Below are 18593 nucleotides of genomic sequence, written 5' to 3'. Positions count from 1 at the left end.
TTCCAACACATGAAATTAAAGAACTTACTGCCTAATACAGGGATAAGCAAACTATGACATGTGTGCTATACATGGCACTTGAGGTGCTTTTGCATGGCATGCAAAGCTGCCAGATCCAAACAGGCTCTGGCCTATCAGGAGTCCCAGTGGGGTTTCAAATATCTGCTAGTGCTAACCGAGATGTAATTGCAGATGGTGAAGGACAATTCTCAATTTGCGCATTGCAGCACTTGGAGTAATCTCAGATCATTTCCACCCTGTACTGGTGAAAGGGAGTCCACACGAAGTAGAACAACCCACAGCAGCTATTGCAGCAGACCCTGCCCCTTAGAATTGTAGCTTTCTTCAGTTGGAGAAGGGCTTAGTAGTTCACCTGCACCAATGTATCTCTTTACCATAGCAATCAGCTGGTCTGCTGTATGGGGGTTGCTTTTACTGACCCACTGCTGCAGGGTAGCAGGAAGGTCCTGCAGGAAGTGAGCTATTACTAAGTCGTCCACAGTGTGGCTGGTTGAGTTAACCTCAGGTTGAAGCCACTTCCAGGCAATATGTATTAGATCAATTTTTTGGGATCTTGCAGCTTTATCATGTGAATTCTGCCGCAGTTACTCTGAATTCTGCCCAGACATGATAGAATTTCATCCTTCAGTTTGTTATAGTTAGTGGTTTGCACAGGTGTTTGGTTATAGTAGGCCTTTTGAGGTTTCCCGCTTAGGAACTTTGCCAATATACTTGCCCACTCAGCTGCCCATTTCTCTCTTTATACTGTGCGCTCAAATACCAGAAGAAATGCCAGGTGCTAAGGGACATGAGTGAAGATAAGACACAGGTTTGATAGAAAATAGACAGCATTCTTGCAGAGGGTTGTAAATATCTTTCTGAAGAGAGGGGGAGGGGGTGGGGGGACAGGGAGAAAAGTACAAACAAAAACCAAGCAGACAGTGCAGAAGATGGTACACTTTATACATACACACAAATATATATAGACATGCACATGAACTTATATACACAAATATAAATGCACATTCACATATATAAGCATACATGCATAAGAGTACAGGAAAGCATAGGTCTATACATAGTACTTTGTACACCCTGTTCTAAATTATTATGCAAATTCTATTTAGGTGTCACAAAGATTAAATATTTAGTTTTTCAGTTTAACTCATGGATGGCATTGTGTCTCAGGGCTCTTTTGATCACTGAAAACAATCTCGGACACCTGTGATAATTAGATTGCCAGGTGAGCCAAATTTGAGGAAAAACTACTAAAGGAGGGTGTTCCACGTTATTAAGCAGAGCACCATTTTCATGCAATATGGGGAAGAAAAAGGATCTCTCTGCTGCTGAAAAGAGTGAAATAGTTCAATGCCTTGGACGAGGTATGAAAACATGAGATATTTCACGAAAACGTAAGCGTGATCATCGCACTATTAAGAGATTTGTGGTTGATTCAGAGCACAGATGGGTTTGTGCAGATAAAGTCACATTGAGGAAGATTTCTGCCAGATCCATGCATCGGATCAAGAGAGCAGCTGCTAAAATACCATTACATAGCAGCAAACAGATATTTGAAGCTGCTGGTGCCTCTGGAGTCCCACGGATATCAAGGTGTAAAGTCCTCCAGAGTCTTAAAACTGTGCATAAACCTTCTATTCGGCCACCACTAACCAATGCTCACAAGCAGAAACTGCTGCATTGGGCAGAAATATACATGCAGACTAATTTTCAAACAGTGCTGTTCACTGATGAGTGCTGTGCAACCCTGGATGGTCCAGATGGATGGAGTAGTGGATGGTTGGTGGATGGCCACCCTGTTCCAGCAAGGCTGCGACGTCAGCAAGGCGGTGCTGGAGTCATGTTTTGGGCCGGAATCATGGGAAAAGAGCTGGTCGGCCCCTTTAGAGTCCCCGAAGTTGTAAAGATGACCTCTGCAAAGTATGTGGAGTTTCTGACTGACCACTTTCTTCCCTGGTACAGAAGGAAGAACTATGATTTCAGTAATAAAATCATCTTTATGTATGACAATGCACCATCTCATGCTGAAAAGAATACCTCTGCATCAATGGCTGCTATGAGGATAAAAGGAGAGAAAGTCATGGTGTGGCCTCCATCCTCCCCTGACCTCAATCCTATTGAGAACCTTTGGAGCATCCTCAAGCAAAAGATCTATGAGGGTGGGAGGCAGTTTACATCCAAACAGCAGCTCTGGGAGTCTATTTTGACATCTTGCAAACAAATTCAAGTAGAAACTGTCCAAAAACTCACAAGTGCAATGGATGCAAGACTTGTGAAGCTGCTATCAATTAAGGGGTTCTATGTTAAAATGTAACATGACCTGTTAAAATGTTTAAAAAGTTAAAATGTTGTTACAAGTTTGATTGAAATAGCTTTTGATTTCAGTAAATATGCTGCAAATACCAAAAGTGTTCTAAAGTGTTTTGAAACTTATTGTGTGTAATCATTTGGAACAGTGCATTGTAAGTTTTTTATGTTAAAAAAAAAATACTGTTATCATTAGGAGGTTTGTTCAATAAAATTGTAGATTATGCTAGCTTTAGTGTAACTAATCTTAATTTTATTAATGACAGGAGGCGAATATTTGCTTAAGTCTCTCTTTACTAGAATTCCACAGCAGCACATTAACATAGAGAGAAAAACACCAAAGACAAATACGTAAGGAATCCATAAAAGGCTCCTCCCAACCAACTATTTCCTCTTTCACGCTGCGACAAAATAAAGTACATGAACAATACACCACTAATAAAAATAACAGAAGAAACAAACATAACATAACGATGAATGACATCCGAAATTGAAAAACGTGGAACCAGTGGATGGAAGAACTGTAGTCGAACCATTAAACTGAAACGAGATAAACAGAGTCGAAAACACTGATTAGTGAATGAAAAGTACTGAGAAAACATGAATCCCCATCAAATACGGACAGTACAATAACCCAGATAAATACCCAACTCCCCTAGGAACACTACCAGACCTATCAACGGTCAGTCAAAACTAACAAACAAACAAGGGGAGGGAGAAACGGGGAGGGAAATATTCGCCTCCTGTCATTAATACGATTATAGTTACAATAAAGCTAGTATAATCTACTATTTTATAACATGACAGGAGGCTTCATATTTGCTGTTTTAACGCTCAGACAGCAAAGCAAAGAAACACTATCCCCCGGTCTAACTAAAAAAGGCAATCCGTACCTACTAGGAAAACCCAAAAATGTTCTGAAAACCAAATATAGTCCAGTCAATGCCAACCCCAAATCCATCGCACCGAGGAAGGAGACAAGACCTGATATCTCTGACAGAAGACATCAACAACTGACCGGAACGATAAAAAGGCAAAGAGGGGAAGGATCGCTACCTACGAGACAGCGTCGTCGCCATGCAGAGTCTAAGCTGATCGTGGAAATACGGGTAGGATATAGCTGTCGAATCCGACCAGTACGTAAAGACATCCCAAAAGGAGAACCTTTCTGGAGAGGAAGAAACGTGTCGACATCTAAGGCCCGGACACCCGACAAACGTCTGAAAGAAAGAAAACATAGCAATAGGGCAAACCCAACGTCGACAAAGGGAAGGTCTCGAGAATCCGGCCAAGCCTGGAAGAGCGACCAAACCGCGCATATGTCCTAAAGAAAAGAACACTTAGGCCCCAGAGGCCACGACAATCACATACCTCTGAGACACACGCAAACCAGCTGGTCCTGACCAAAGGACAACCTCTAATCGGTACGTAAAACGATCTAGCTACTGAAACCCAATGATACGAGCGTCCCAGGACAAAAAGGAGTGACCGAAAAAAACAGAAACGCTGGTAACAGGGCCCGTAAAGGAAACTGTATCCTGTGCCGGGGACAAATACACCCGGGCCCCCATGGCAACAAATAGCATCACTTTGGCCGATCGCAATAACACCTCAACACTCTAAAGGGTCCAGGCCACTGCTCGGAGGCAACGCCTCATCTCCCCAAGGCGAACACGCGTGGGAAAGGGTGTCCATTGCACAACAATCCTGGTCCATGAATCCTCCAAAGCAGATTGTGACCCACTAGTCCATCCGTGAGGCGAAGAAGCCCATTGGGGCAGACACCTCCGGTCTGCGATCCCAAGGATAGTGGGATGAGGGGTCCTTCAATCGCTGGAGTCCCTTCAATGTCTGGAGCACCAACCGGTTATCAGGTCCAACCCTCGAGAGAACCCGGGAGTGGGCCCCTCCCAGGCGGCTGAAGCCTTGTACTGCCGAAGCATTGTCCATCCGGAGGGGAACGCAGCAATCAGGAAATGATTCGCCGACTCCTAATTGCAAACTAACCCGCAAGCAGTTCCCAGTTGACTTCATCACCAACCATGGATCGTCCGGATTGACGCAGATGGGAGGTCCACCACTCATAGGTCTACAGAACGACAGATTAATTGGTAGGGTCTGTCCTACCTAGGGAAATGGCAAAATCTTCGGCACACATTGTCCGCCAAAACAGAGAGGCATGCGTCTAACCGATCCAGTTCCGTGAACCCTCCTGAAGTGATGGTATACCATGACGGCATTTAAGATTCTCCGGTAAAACACTGAGTGGAAAAAAAACCAGACCTTGTCCTTACCATAAAACTGGGTAGAAGCGTAGAACTCAGTATTGTAAGGAAAGAAAAACAGGTCTAGGACAGCATCCTCTGAGCAAGTCTTGGTCGCCGGTACGAGAATCCTGCATAGAGGGCCCGACATGACCCACAGTCCGTTCTGCGGCAGACTGAGATTGCACTCGACCCCCGTCATGGGGCCCTGGCCTGTGACCGTCATGCACTTGGTGACCAGGTTCCGAGCTCTGGCATCCCGTCCGAAGTTTCCCGCAGACTACTCGCTCAAGCGGCCTGCCGAACCTGCGGCACACACAACGTGCAAGGTGTTCGGGTGGAGACCATTCTGAATACCCAGTTGTCGAATCTAGCCAAGCTCGTACCAGGGTTCATTGGAGCCGACCAGGGAGGCATCATTGCCCACTTGCTCGTTGTCTCCCTAGGCGCGAATGTATCCTCACAGCACCTCTTGAGGACGACGTCAATCTCCCCGCTCTAGTCGCCCCCTCCATCCAAGGGGAACTGGTCTGCCTGCCATTCAGCTAGGGCTGCCACGAGTGGGAGGGGTATGGAGACCTCCTTCCCTGCGCCATATATGTGGCGGCATCTGGCCAGTGAGGCCCACAGCATCGGGCCCAGATGCCTTACCCTTCCAGGAGCGTGGTACAGGGCCTTCACCCCTCCAGTAACTCCTCCGTGCACTTGCCCGCTCACATCTAAGAGAGTCTGACTCCACCGAGTCATCTACCGTTTGATGGGGTCCTTCTAGTGCCCTCACCCTATAAGGGCATGAGGGGACACCTGGCCCCAAAAGCCTTTTCCCTCCAGAGGCGGCCACCGCTGCACGAGTTCTCGTCCACAACTAGTATTCCTGGGTAGAGGGTTCCGTAGGGGGAACCGCAGGCAGCGGGACATCCAGGCGTATAGAGAAAGGAGTGCCACCAACAGAGTAAACGGGGCAGCACCCCAAGGTGGCAGAGGCAAGTCAGGCATTGCATGTCAGTACCAAGTGTGAGCATGTAGTGGATAGGCTTTGCGTTCAGAGATAATGGCACAGACAGAGCAGGCCGATCCATGGACACAGACAAAGCAGGCCAATCAGTGTGGCACAGACAAAACAGGCCAATCCAGGGGGCACAGACAAAGCAGGCCAATCCAGGGGCACAGACAAAGCAGGCCAATCAGTGTGGCACAGTCAAGGCAGGGCAATCAGTGTGGCACAGCCAAGGCAGGGCAATCAGTGTGGCACAGCCAAGGTAGGGCAATCAGTGTGGCAGAGACAGAGCAGGCCAATCAGTGTGGTACAGTCCAGGTAGGCCAATCAGTGCGGTACAGGCAAAGCAGGCCAATCAGCATGGCACCGTCCCGGCGGGCCAATCAGTGTGGCACAGGCAGAGCAGGCCAATCAGTGCGGTACAGTCCAAACTGACCAATCATTGCAGCACAGTCAAAGCAGGATTATCCGTGTGTAGGCAGCAGTGCTTGAGGAGTGACATATAATCCACAGTAATAGCAGGACCCACTGGCAGGCACATGGAGGTCTTACAAGTAATTGGGCCGTGCACCCTATAGAGGGGTCCTCCGCCTACAGGTACCCATGGTAACCAGGGGGTGCGTGGGACTAAGCCCGTCCAGTACGTGTAAATAACATGTGCTCTCACTCAGGGGTAGCAGCACTGCAGAACAGGGACATAATAGTACCCGGGGGCAGAAACAAACCCATGTATCAAACAGGCACATAGGAAATACATAATCTAAAGTTAGATCGCCGGGTCCCCGCGTCACCTATCCCAACACCAAGTGTAACCTTCCAGGAAAAAAACAAGGTAAATAGCAAGGCACAGAGGTGCTAAGGTGAAATGCCAACTACTGTTTAGTGAAAAACTAAAGCACCAAAGCGCAACCAGATCGATTGCCTAATCAAACAATATATAGCCTCACATACAACAGACAGCGTACTGACCTATATGATGGCAGAACCAGAAAGCCGTACCCTAGATCCCAAGGAAGAGGATGATAAATAGCAGGTACAAAACGCATAAAGGAAACATATACTAAAACTCCAAGGTGACTAGGTACGTATCAGTGCTTCCTTAAGCAATATGAAGAAAGCCAGAGTCCTGAAGGCAAACATCATATATCTCCAACAACAGTAGTATATGGAGACAAAAGTAGGCGTACTCTATCTTATACCCTAAGCACCGGTTTACCCGGTTTCCACCTTCCATTGCGTCCGTGGCGGAGCTCAAACTCCCCGCGCTCTGCACCCACATAGCAGACACATGCCAGATACCATTATGAAGGACACTGGGGCCTTCACCCACTGAACAATAGTCCCCCCAGGGGTATCCATACAAACGTGCGGTCGGGAGTAGTAGTGGGGGCTCCCCAGCAACAGTAATATGCCAGCCCCCAGGGGGACACAAGCGAAGGAAGGACAGGGTGATACAAGATTAATGTATACCCTCCATGCAAGAACCACGAAGGCACCTTAACCATATTGCTGCAATGTCAGCACATATATGGCTGATAGGACACAATAATGTGTATTCCCCACATATAGGTAGATGTAAGCTAAATCGTTTGCAATGACTTGAAAGGAGACAGTAGCCTCCACACGGCAAAGTGATATACAAAGATGGAACTAAAGGCTGCACATGTGCTTTTAGACCCAAAGCACCATTGTGGACTTCCCGGCACCGAGCCGGCCCCACCCCCGTACGACCAATCGGTCGTTGGTTGGTGAGTGCCCAGAGGCCGGGGCAGCTGCATACACGTGAGTATTGTTGCCCCAACCCACGCCACTCCAGCCACTGGAGAGCCTATACCGCGAGTGGAAGCATGTGTCGGGTGGGGGAGGAGAAGAGGAGCCCGCTCGGCGGCCGGAGCTGGCGGACGGGATCCAACACAGTTTTACTCCGCTGTCCCGGCAGTCGGCGGTCCCGCTTTCCGGTGGCCGCAAATGAACGTGCGAGGGGGGGTGGGAGGAGAAGGGAGAGGTGGAAAAATTACCTGCCAAAAACGCAGGGAGAGGAAGGGGAAAGTAAGACGCCCCCAAGCCCGCGAGACAATCCACAGACAGAAAGCCCCAAGTAGGGGGCGGCAGAAGAGGGAAAAACACACGTCCCTAAAATACAAAATGAATCAATAAATCACTACAGAAAACACAGACAAGTCCATAGAAAACAGAAAAATACGACACAAATAAATAAATAAATGCAGTAATAAACAGATAAATATAGTAAATACACTAGAAATAAATAAATCAATGCCGTAATAAACAGATAAATACAGTAAATACACTAGAAATAAATAAATCAATACAGAAGTAAACAGATAAATACAGTAAAATATCCACAGCCACCCAAAGTAACAGTAGGCAGTGGTACTCTGACCTGTACTGATGCGGAGCAGCAAAGAAAGAGGAAATAGTTGGTTGAGAGGAGCCTTTTATGGATTCCTTACTTTTTTTGTCTTTGTTTTTTTTTCTCTCTATGTTAATGTGCTGCTGTGGAGTTCTAGTAAAGAGAGACTTAAGCAAATATGAAGCCTCCTGTCATTAATAAAGTTAAGATTATAGTTACACTAAAGCTAGTATAATCTACAAATTTGAATAGCACTCTTAATAGTTGATAACATTAGAATTATGCTGACTGTTATTTACATCAATTATTTAGGTAAATGAGAAAAATATAATTTGCATAATAATTTGGAACAGGGTGTATATTGATAAAAAAAAATGTTGGAATGTGTTTTAAAATGTTGATACATATGACAGAACAGTAAGATAATGTGGGGGAGTGTTTGTGTAAACTGTTGGTAGTGGGACAGGAAACCTGCTGTTAAACAATTTCATTATTCTGACTTCAAACGTTTTTCTTTCTTGGGTATTTTTGAAAACCCCCTTTCAGTACTTTGATTTTTAGGTCCTTCATTGAGTGGTCAGGCTGGGTAAAGTGGTGTCCCACGGGAGTACAATAAGATTTTTATCTGTTGTGTTTAATGTAATGTGTCTGTGCATATTCATTCTGCCATTTAATTTCTGGGTGGTTTCCCCAAATGTAATAGTTGCATAGCTTGCAAAAAAACAAAACCAACAGAGAAAAGAAGGTCGACTTTTAAATCAAATAACAATAATAAGATCTATAATATCAAAGAAACTATTACTTGTGAAAGCAAGAATGTTATTTACATGTTAGAATGCCAGTGCGGCCTCCAATATATTGGTCGTACCATTAGACCATTGAAAATACGTATAGCAGAACACTGTAGAAACATTGAAAAGAAATACGAGAAACATTCAGTGTCTGCCCACTTCTGTAAACACAAAAGTGACCCCAAACTTCTTACATTTATGGGTATTGCTACAATAAAAAAACATTGGAGAGGAGGTGATTTTATTAAAAAAATAGGTCAAAAGAAGATGGAATGGGTGTTCAAAATTGATACGTTACATCTGAACGGCCTAAATATAGATTTTGATCTCTTCAATTTTTTATAATATTGGCCTATGTTTGCTCTATGTATATTTCCGTTTTAATATTTATTGCCGCTTTTTTCTGTTATCCTATATTTATTTTAAACGCCATTTTTTTATTCCCATTCCCCCTCTTTATATTTCCCCCTTTTTTATATATATATATATATTTTTACATATACTGTGTGTACATGTGCATATAAACATAGAGTCTGTATATACCCAATTACACCAATTATCTTCCACTCCTTTTATCCTTGATGTTCATCTTAATAAATATCTATTTACCCATTCTTGTAAATTTATTTCTAATTCTACCAGTATTTATTTTTTTTATTTTATTTTATTTTTATTTTCTCATATCCATCATATTGCTTTCTATTAAAGCCTCTTATTATTTTATTTATTTATTTTTTATGTGGCCCATATATATATTATTTATTAATATAGATATCTATGTTTGTGTATACATGTATACACCCCATTTATGGAGTGGAGTCACTTATTTTGATTTCACCCACATGTTATGTGCAATTTTATGTACCCTCTATATGTATATAAATATGTACTATTATAGTTGTGAACACACACATACCTTTTATATATAAGGATGTTTATATCTATGTTCTTGTTTTATGTTTATTTTATGTTGTGCCTGTTAATTGGTATACTGCCTGTTCTGCCAGACTTTGAACATTTATATTCTATCTGCCCGCGGACATCAACCTCGCATGATTTACAGAAGTCTGCTATGGCCCCTGATTGGCCCGTTCTCGACATGCGTTCCACGCTGGAACGCACTGAATACCACCGGCCGACCACGCCGCGCAATTTCCGGTATGATGCGTGCGTTCCACCGGTGGTTAGAACAAACCCACTTCCTTATACATATCATTGGAGAATATGGCGCCGCGTCACTTCCAGTTTGACAGCGCGCGCGAAAATTGGGACACAGTAAGTAAATTCATTTTCCTACCACATGCCAACAATTGTTCTTATTACATCTGTTATATATTTGGACATTACCAGGACTCTATCCACACTTCTGAAGAAGCCTCCATAGGTGAAACGCGTAAAGTGGATTTTTTTATGGACTTTCTCATTGAGTATTTTATGCATTCTGTTTTTTATTGATATATGTGTTAAATAAATAGTTTTAATTTACTTTTTATTACTCTGAGATCTCCATGATATATTTTGTTCCTGGTTTTCATCTTTATTCCTTGGTGGGGATTATACCACCTATGCGCTACTAACTAGAGCGAGGTACGCTCTGGTAAATGTGAGTACAATACTTTCTATTCACTTATCACCCATATTAATATTGGTATCTACTACACTATGTGGATATTCCTGTCTGTTTTTTCTGTTTGAGACCATCAAGACGTGGACCACTTCACATATATCCTAGGACTGGGATCATTCCGTCTATGCGCTAAAACAGCAGAGCTCTGTATTTAGCTCTGCCAAATGTGAGTGTATAACCATATATTTCTTTATTACTCTTGAATTACCCACAGGGTAACACTATTATTTTGTATATTCTTCTTTTTTTTGAGGTATACCGTTGAAATTGTAAGGCCAAAAGGACTTGAGTACGTATGTTCGTATCAAAATAAGGGCGCGGTTTTCTTTTATTGTTGTTCACTACTGTTTTCTCATAAGGTGGGGAATCCTTGTGCTGATCACTGCTGCCCATCTTATATCACTTGTTACACTATAGTGAGCGCCTATATTCTGTTTGTTAAGAGGAAGTGTAAGATGAAGCATCCAGTGGGAAATATGATATACAAAGATACAGAGTGGCACAAACATTGTACTGAGAATCTAATAGACATGAAGCTATATTGAGTAGATAAGGGGAAGTATAAGATGAGGAATCCAGTGGGAAATATGATATACAAAAATATTGAGTAGCACAAATAGGGTGAAAAGAGAAAAAAAAAGGCAATGTTTAAAAAGTGTATAGAGTGTGATGTGAGATATTGCAAGGTGAATATCACAAATGGTGAAAAAACAGAACACAGCATGAAAAATGTGAAACAGGTGGACAAAGTGGTGTGGAAAAGATGTGATGCATATGTAAACTGTGTGAAGTGCTGAAAGATGACTCCAAACATGAGGAGTCATATGTATGAAGTGAGCAAGTCACCTAAGTGAGTATGTTGTATGTGTGAAATCTATAAGAGTGTAATAGAAGTGCCGAGATTTGTGTGTGTGAGAACAGAGGATAGTAAGAGGAAAAAACACCTAAAGTGTGAAATACCACCCACACTGGGTGTGAGTGACTATATACAAACATACTCAGAATCACTATGTTACTAGTTAACCATAACCACTGATCCATAAAAGCTCACTATATCATCAATTATACAACCACTGATCCCGGGTATAAAGCAATCATAGCCCTTCAAACAAAACAAATGATTAATTGTTCAGTGGATGACTGCAGAGTTTAATCTGCCAATACTAAATATCAGAGAATCTGACAAGTATAATAATAACTAGAAAGATGAAAATATATAAAAAGAAACTTGCCATAAGGACTAAAATCATGTCCCCAAGCTAAATGAGATCAATACTATAAGTGAGAGTAAACAACTATACCCAATATTGCCACTGGTTCCTAGTCCCCAAAAAGATAATAGGCGAACAGAACCATAGCAATATAGCAAAATATATATCCCAAAAAAAAAAAAAAAAAAAAAAAAATATTTTTTTTAAGTACCGTATATACTCGAGTATAAGCCGACCCGAATATAAGCCGAGGCCCCTAATTTTACCCAAAAAAACTGGGAAAACTTATTGACTCGAGTATAAGACTAGGGTGAGAAATGCAGCAGCTACTGGTAAATTTCTAAATAAAATTAGATCCTAAAAAAAATATATTAATTGAATATTTATTTACAGTGTGTATATAATGAATGCAGTGTGTGTGTGTGTATGAATGCAGTGTGAGTGTATGAGTGCAGCGTGTGTATGAGTGCAGCGTGTGTATGAGTGCAGCGTGTGTATGAGTGCAGCGTGAGTGTATGAGTGCAGTGTGAGTGTATGAGTGCAGCGTGAGTGTATGAGTGCAGCGTGAGTGTATGAGTGCAGCGTGAGTGTATGAGTGCAGCGTGAGAGTATGAGTGCAGCGTGAGAGTATGAGTGCAGCGTGTGTATGAGTGTGAGAGTGTGTGAGTGTGTGAGTGTGAGTGTGTGAGTGTGAGAGTGTGAGAGTGTGAGAGTGTGAGAGTGTGAGAGTTGCAGAGCCTTGGTGGGGGTGGGTGTTTTTTTTTTATTATTTAAATTTGTATTATTTAAAAAAATTTGTTATTATTAATAATTATTATTTTTATGTATTTAATTATTATTATTATTGTATTATTTTTTAATTTTTTAATTATTATTATTTTTTATTATTCATTATTTTTTTTCGTCCCCCCTCCCTGCTTGATATATGGCAGGGAGGGGGGCTCCTTCCCTGGTGGTCCAGCATTGGTAGTTCAGTGGGGGGAGAGGGGTGCTGGCAGAGCTGTACTTACCTCTCCTGCAGCTCCTGTCAGCTCTCTCCTCCTCCGCGCCGTCCGTGCAGCTCCCTCTGTCAGCTCACAGTGTAAGTCTCGCGAGAGCCGCGGCTCTCGCGAGATTTACACTGGGAGCTGACCGAGGTGCTGAACGGACGGCGCGGAGGAGGAGAGAGCTGACAGGAGCTGCAGGAGAGGTAAGTACAGCTCTGCCAGCCCCCCTCTCCCCCAGTCTGTATTATGGCAATGCAAATTGCCATAATACAGACAATTGACTCGAGTATAAGCCGAGTTGGGGTTTTTTAGCACAAAAAATGTGCTAAAAAACTCGGCTTATACTCGAGTATATACGGTACTAAGAAATATGAAAAAAATACTAGAGAAATCAGGTGGAACTTTCAACCAAACACCTGTGTCCAAAGTCTCAATCTGCTGATCATCTTGTTTCCAAAAATGAGCTGAATGATATGTATTCATTCAAACCTTTCAGGTGAATAGTATCCAACTGTCGCATCGAGAAGGTTTCTTTTTGCAGCAGTAATTTGAAATGATCACCCCCTCTGGGTAGATGGGGTATTCTGTCGATGCCCATGAATTTCAGTGTAGGTAATCTGTGTTGGAATTGGAGGAAGTGTTTCGCCACAGACTTGTCGGTTTTCCCGTCCCTAAATGCTGTCATAATGGCTGATGTATGTCCCCAAAATTCTGTCCCTTAATGTTAAGTCAGTTTTACCAACGTAAAATAAGACACATGGACAAGAGATCAGGTATAAGACATGATCAGATTGACATGTAATGTAATGGGAAATCTTGTACCACTTGCCTGTATGGGGGTGCGCCAGGGCCGGACTGGGAAAAAAATTCGACCTGGTCTGGGGACCATAAAAAGTGTACCCCGCAATCTGATTGTGGATATAATTGTGGATTGTGTGCGAGAGTGCTGTGGGTGATGTGTGTGAGGGTGCTGTGTGTGATGTGTGTGAGGGTTCTGTGTGTGATGTGTGTGAGGGTGCTGTGGGTGATGTGTGTGAGGGTGCTGTGGGTGATGTGTGTGAGGGTGCTGTGGATGATGTGTGTGAGTGATGTGTGTGAGGGTGCTGTGAGTGATGTGTGTGAGGGTGCTGGGGGTGATGTGTGTGAGGGTGCTGTGGGTGACGTGTGTGAGGGTAATGTGTGTAAGGGTGCGGTGTGTGATGTGTGTGAGGGTGCTGTGGGTGATGTGTGTGAGGGTGTTGTGGGTGCTGTGGGTTATGTGTGTGAGGGTGCTGGGGGTGAATGTTAGAAGGGATTGTGTGTTGGGGGGGTATATATAAACAAATAAAAACACTAAGCAGTTATAATATCCCCCCATCCCTTCTTACCTTTAGCCTGGGAGGGGGGCAGGCACAGTGGTATCTGGGAGGGGGAGAGACCGGCACTCTGACATCATCCCTGGTGGTCCTAGTGGTGAGTGAACTCTAGCCTGCGGGCTCTCGCGAGAGGAACCCAGCGGAGCTGCAAGATAGCGTTCCGCCGGGTCCTCCTCTCCCTCCCCAGCCGCATGTCTTTGCAAGTTTGATCTCCACACCGGCCCGTCATTGAAAACAGCGGGGCCGGTGCTTGGATAGTGCCAACCTTGCATAGACCGGCAGGGGATGTCCTGTAACCTCCTTTGCCGGCCTCGGCCCATGGCTACCGCGGCCCACCGGGCATTTGCCCAGTGTGCCCGATGACCAGTCCGGGCCTGGGGTGCGAAAACGTGGTGCCTGCCAGCATGTGTCCCCAAGTGACACAGCCTGTGCATCTGTAGCAGCCCTTCTTCTCTGTCTTAGTAGGAAGAAGTTTCTTCAATGGTAGGTCTGTTTGTATGAGCAAATCTTTGAGGTTTCTAATGCGTTTATATGCTATTCTGGGTGGTCTTCTGAATATATTGCTCAGGGTCTGATCAACTGATAATTTATCCCAGCATTTTCTGATATTCGCAGAAATATTGCTACTGGAGGAGTGAAACATCATTGGTATGGTGATTTACGTCAATTCTTCATCAACCCTATTGTCTTCTTTATTGTGAATTTCCTGAGCTTTGGTAAGAGCTTTTTGAAGGACCGGTTTGCGATATCCCCTTTTTATGAAGGATGTTGTTATTTAAATATGTATTTGTGGGGTTATTTTATGTTTTTATTATGTTTTGGGGTACTTTTATGTTTTTATATTTTTGTGTTTGGCTCTCTGTTCCTGGAAGATAATTAGCTTACCGGTCTTTAATGCAATTATCTACCATGCCCAGAGATTCCTGAGAGGGGCTTGTGCTGAATACAATGGAGACCCCGTACTGAGGCATGTGCATAAAAAGCTGAGTTTGGCTCATTGCAATCAGTTGTACTCCCAGAACTGTGTGCCATCTAGTTACTGGGAGGGGAAAGGCTATATTTACCGCTCAGCACCTTGTTCAAGCTCGTGGATGATTTGGCATGGAAAGTCCTCGTAAGGACCAGGGCTCACAGGACTGTGTGACGTCTAATCTCTGGGAGGGAATAGAGCTAGTCCCCTATCCTGTTCCAGGATGGTGTAGCTCCAGGAGGACCCCAGTCAAGCCACGGTGACTGGGGCAGAAGCGCTGAGGTTTTCCCCTGTTCCAGCTAAGAAGAAGTCCTTGTTGGAGGTACCCAGCCGGGTTACAGGAAGCTCCGCTAAACAAAACAAAGGTGCAAATAAACTTTGACTGTTGCAAGAGGATTCCCAATCATTTCCAACTTGGTGTGAAGGTTAACCAACTCTTGAGGGAGAGTCAAGATAACACAGGGCTTCCCACGCAGAACTCTTTAGCGATGTGACCGAAATAGTAATGCCAGTTTGGGACAGGTCATTCCTTGTTCACCTGCCTCATAATTAAGAATGAATTTTTTTCCTGGAAAATAAGGAAGTTGTTTCTAGCAGCACACTTCAGACATATATAACACCAATGGTTAACTATCTGTAAGAAGTATACAGAGCTTGTGTTCACAATTTCCAAATTAATTGCTAATTGCCCTGAAATGATTCCTTGTGTGATCGTAGGATTGAGGGGAATCTGGCACTAGTACAATTCATCAGTCTGAAATACTGGAGGGACATACTTATTGATAGCATCCATAATTTTCAGTAAAAAAGATGTATGCTGGTTGAGGGAGGTTTGCTCCCAGCAGCTGTTGTAGCACAGCCAAAAATCAGCACAGTAGAACATATGCATTTTTAACATATGCATTTAGTTTCAAACAAACATAAATTCATCTTAATTTAAACTGATCAGTTGGTAATTTGAATTCAATCACTCCAAAGTATCAAATCAATATACAACAAAGTTGGTTAAAAAGCTAAATTTGGGGGGAGGGTAAGAATAAGCAGCTTAGTTTGCCATAATAGATACGAGGTCTGTCTGATGATGTGGGCTGTATCTCTTGCAATCAAGAAATGAGAAAAAGTTCAAATATATTTTTCCAAGCAAGATTTTTCTAGACACTTTGTCTTCAGCTATTGAATCAAATGCACACATTGAAGAAGCATCAACACCCAGCTGGGTCACATCCATAACATACAGGTGAGTTTAGGTTGGGCGAGAAACTAGTTTCTTTGGACAGGTCTAAGTCTTGTCAAAAGCCAGAAAAAAAAAATCACAACCACAATGAATACTCTATACTGGGATCACCAGGGATCCACCACTTGGCAATGTGTCCAGGGCTAAAAGAGTTTATCTAATGATTGATGCCAGGATGCCCCCTACATCATACTTGTGTGCCCAGAACCTTGGCATACATTGTTGCCAAAAGTCAGGACATCTGGTTTTGCAGACTATAGGAACTATAAAAGTAGATAAATTAGGAGCATCCAGCAATATAGCATAGGTTGGTCAAGAAGCACTTCATGTCAGGTTTGATGCTATATTGACCCAGATATGGGAAAATGCGGTTACGTGTCATAAGTAATTTTACAGACATGCAACAAGTGAGAAGGACCACCCATATGGTGAGTTTTGTGAGAAGATAAGGTCACAAGGTAATACTGATCCAGTGAATTTGCAAGCCTGTGCTATTTATTTTTTTTGTTTTTTTTCTTAATATTTTTGATTTCCAAGTGGGTACATAGTAAGTAATAAATCAATGGACTATGTTCACTAAATTTACAGTGTACAGTTCATATAATACATTAAGTTATGTATAAAACAAAAAAAAGCACAAATTATTCATGTATAACATATTTGCATACTGCCTATTTTGCATTACCCAAGTACAAATTAAGGATATCGATATGATATTTATGCTGGCTCCGATGTTTGAGTATATTTCCATGGAAGTGAATGGCGATGTTATTGATTTTCCCCACATTAAAAAGATGCCAACGTATTTTCTGTTCAAGTGGAACCACCAGTCCAGGTAATGTGTCTTTACAGTGTCCATTAATTACTATGAAAGAAACAAAAATTAAACCACAAAATTAAAAATAAGAAAAGTGCATTTAAATCCAACAAATCAGAGGCATCCTTTATAAGCCAATAATGTAAAAAATTGATTAGATGGGCTAAACTAGAAAATTAAAAAGTCATAGGAAAACGAGAGCAAGATCAACCCCCCAGTTTTTTTTAAGTACATCAATAAAAATAATAAAAAAATGAAAGTGTAAGTACACTAAAATCAGAGGTGGGTGTTTATAAATAAGGGCAAAGAAAAGCCTGAAGTTTTAAATAATTATTTTTCTTCAGTATATATTTAGGAGGAAAATATGTGCAAATGATTGCTGAAAGTTAATACAAACGAAGGAGCTGAGTGTGGAAATAAGCAAAACTCTGTTTTTTATCTTTCAGAATTCTCTTCATTCATGAATTGTTCTGGAAGATTGGAGCAGAGGCAGCTTCGGTGGCCACTTAAGGCCTCTTGTTGACTGTGGCCTTGCAGCAGCCTAACTTATAGTAGCGCAGATTTAACTTTCCGGTCCTCGGTCCCTGACCAAGGTCCTAACACCCAGGGCTGTTTTAGCCGCAAGGCAAACAAGGCATTTGCCTTGGGCGGCATTTTCCAGGGGGCGGCAAAAAACGCCGCCCCAAAATGCCCAGGGCAAATGCCTTGTTAGCCTTGCGGCTAACTGACATGCTGGGCTCGCGGGCGGGTGCGCGGGCGGCTGGCGAGAGAGCACTTCCTCTGAGCTTTCTGCTCAGCTCCTTCGTGCGCCGCAGAGTGAGGCTGGGAGGCGGAATATGACGTCATATGACGAATATGACGTGCTCCCTCGCCAGCCGCCCGCCAGCCCAGCAGCCACTGGACCACCAGGGAGAAAGAGACCCCCCCAGCATTCTCAAAGGTAAGGAGGCTGGGGGGAGGTTAAACAATATATATATATATATATATATGTGTGTGTTAATGTTAGTGTGTGTGTGTGTCTGACTGTGTGTGTGTGTCTGTTAATGTGTGTCTGTTAGTGTGTGTGTGTCTGACTGTGTGTGTGTTTGCCTGTTAGTGTCATTGTGTTTGCCTGTTAGTGAGTGTGTGTGTGTGTGTGTGTGTCTGCTAGTGAGTGTGTGTGTGTGTATGTGTGTACTAGTGAGTGTGTGTGTGCCTGTTAGTGTGTGTGTGTGTGTGTCTGTTATGATACCGGAGAAACTGACGGAAGCCAAGCACAGAGAGATGGACACAGGTTTCTTCAGGAAGGAAGAGATTCTTTATTCGATTCACCGACCGGGACTCAGAGGGACTAATGTCACCAAAAAACAGCAAAGTCTGAGTCCTGATCATACAGTGTAGGTCCCTTATATAGGCATGTAGCTCCTCCCATAATCAGTTCAACCTACACATACTCTTATCTAATCAACCGAATAGAGACTAAAATCCTGTTTGACCACATGGCTTGCCCAGCACAATGGAGGAGGGGAAATACTCGTATATCCTGTATTCCTACTTATGCTCCTTACACTACTGATTGTATCTTAGCTACGTGTAACTGACTTAACTGGTACATCAACATATGCAAATGCACATACCATGTGGCAATCTTGTCCTAGTAAATTTA

General features: G+C 43.2%; 1 protein-coding gene across 1 annotated transcript in view; it reads right to left on the bottom strand.

Annotated features, from left to right (window-relative positions):
• The window catches only part of F8 (coagulation factor VIII), a 595138-nt gene that overhangs the window by 184811 nt on the left and 391734 nt on the right, over positions 1 to 18593 (bottom strand). The window contains exon 18 of the mRNA XM_063432427.1: positions 16817 to 16996. Within this exon, the coding sequence (XP_063288497.1) occupies positions 16817 to 16996 (180 nt within the window). The remainder of the gene's footprint in view (positions 1 to 16816; positions 16997 to 18593) is intronic.

The sequence above is a fragment of the Pelobates fuscus genome, chromosome 9 (genome assembly GCF_036172605.1).
Source record: "Pelobates fuscus isolate aPelFus1 chromosome 9, aPelFus1.pri, whole genome shotgun sequence".
In the NCBI taxonomy this organism is placed as follows: Eukaryota; Metazoa; Chordata; class Amphibia; order Anura; family Pelobatidae; genus Pelobates; species Pelobates fuscus.
The sequence above is the reverse complement of the archived record's forward strand: the minus strand, read 5'-3'. Positions and strand labels throughout refer to the sequence as shown.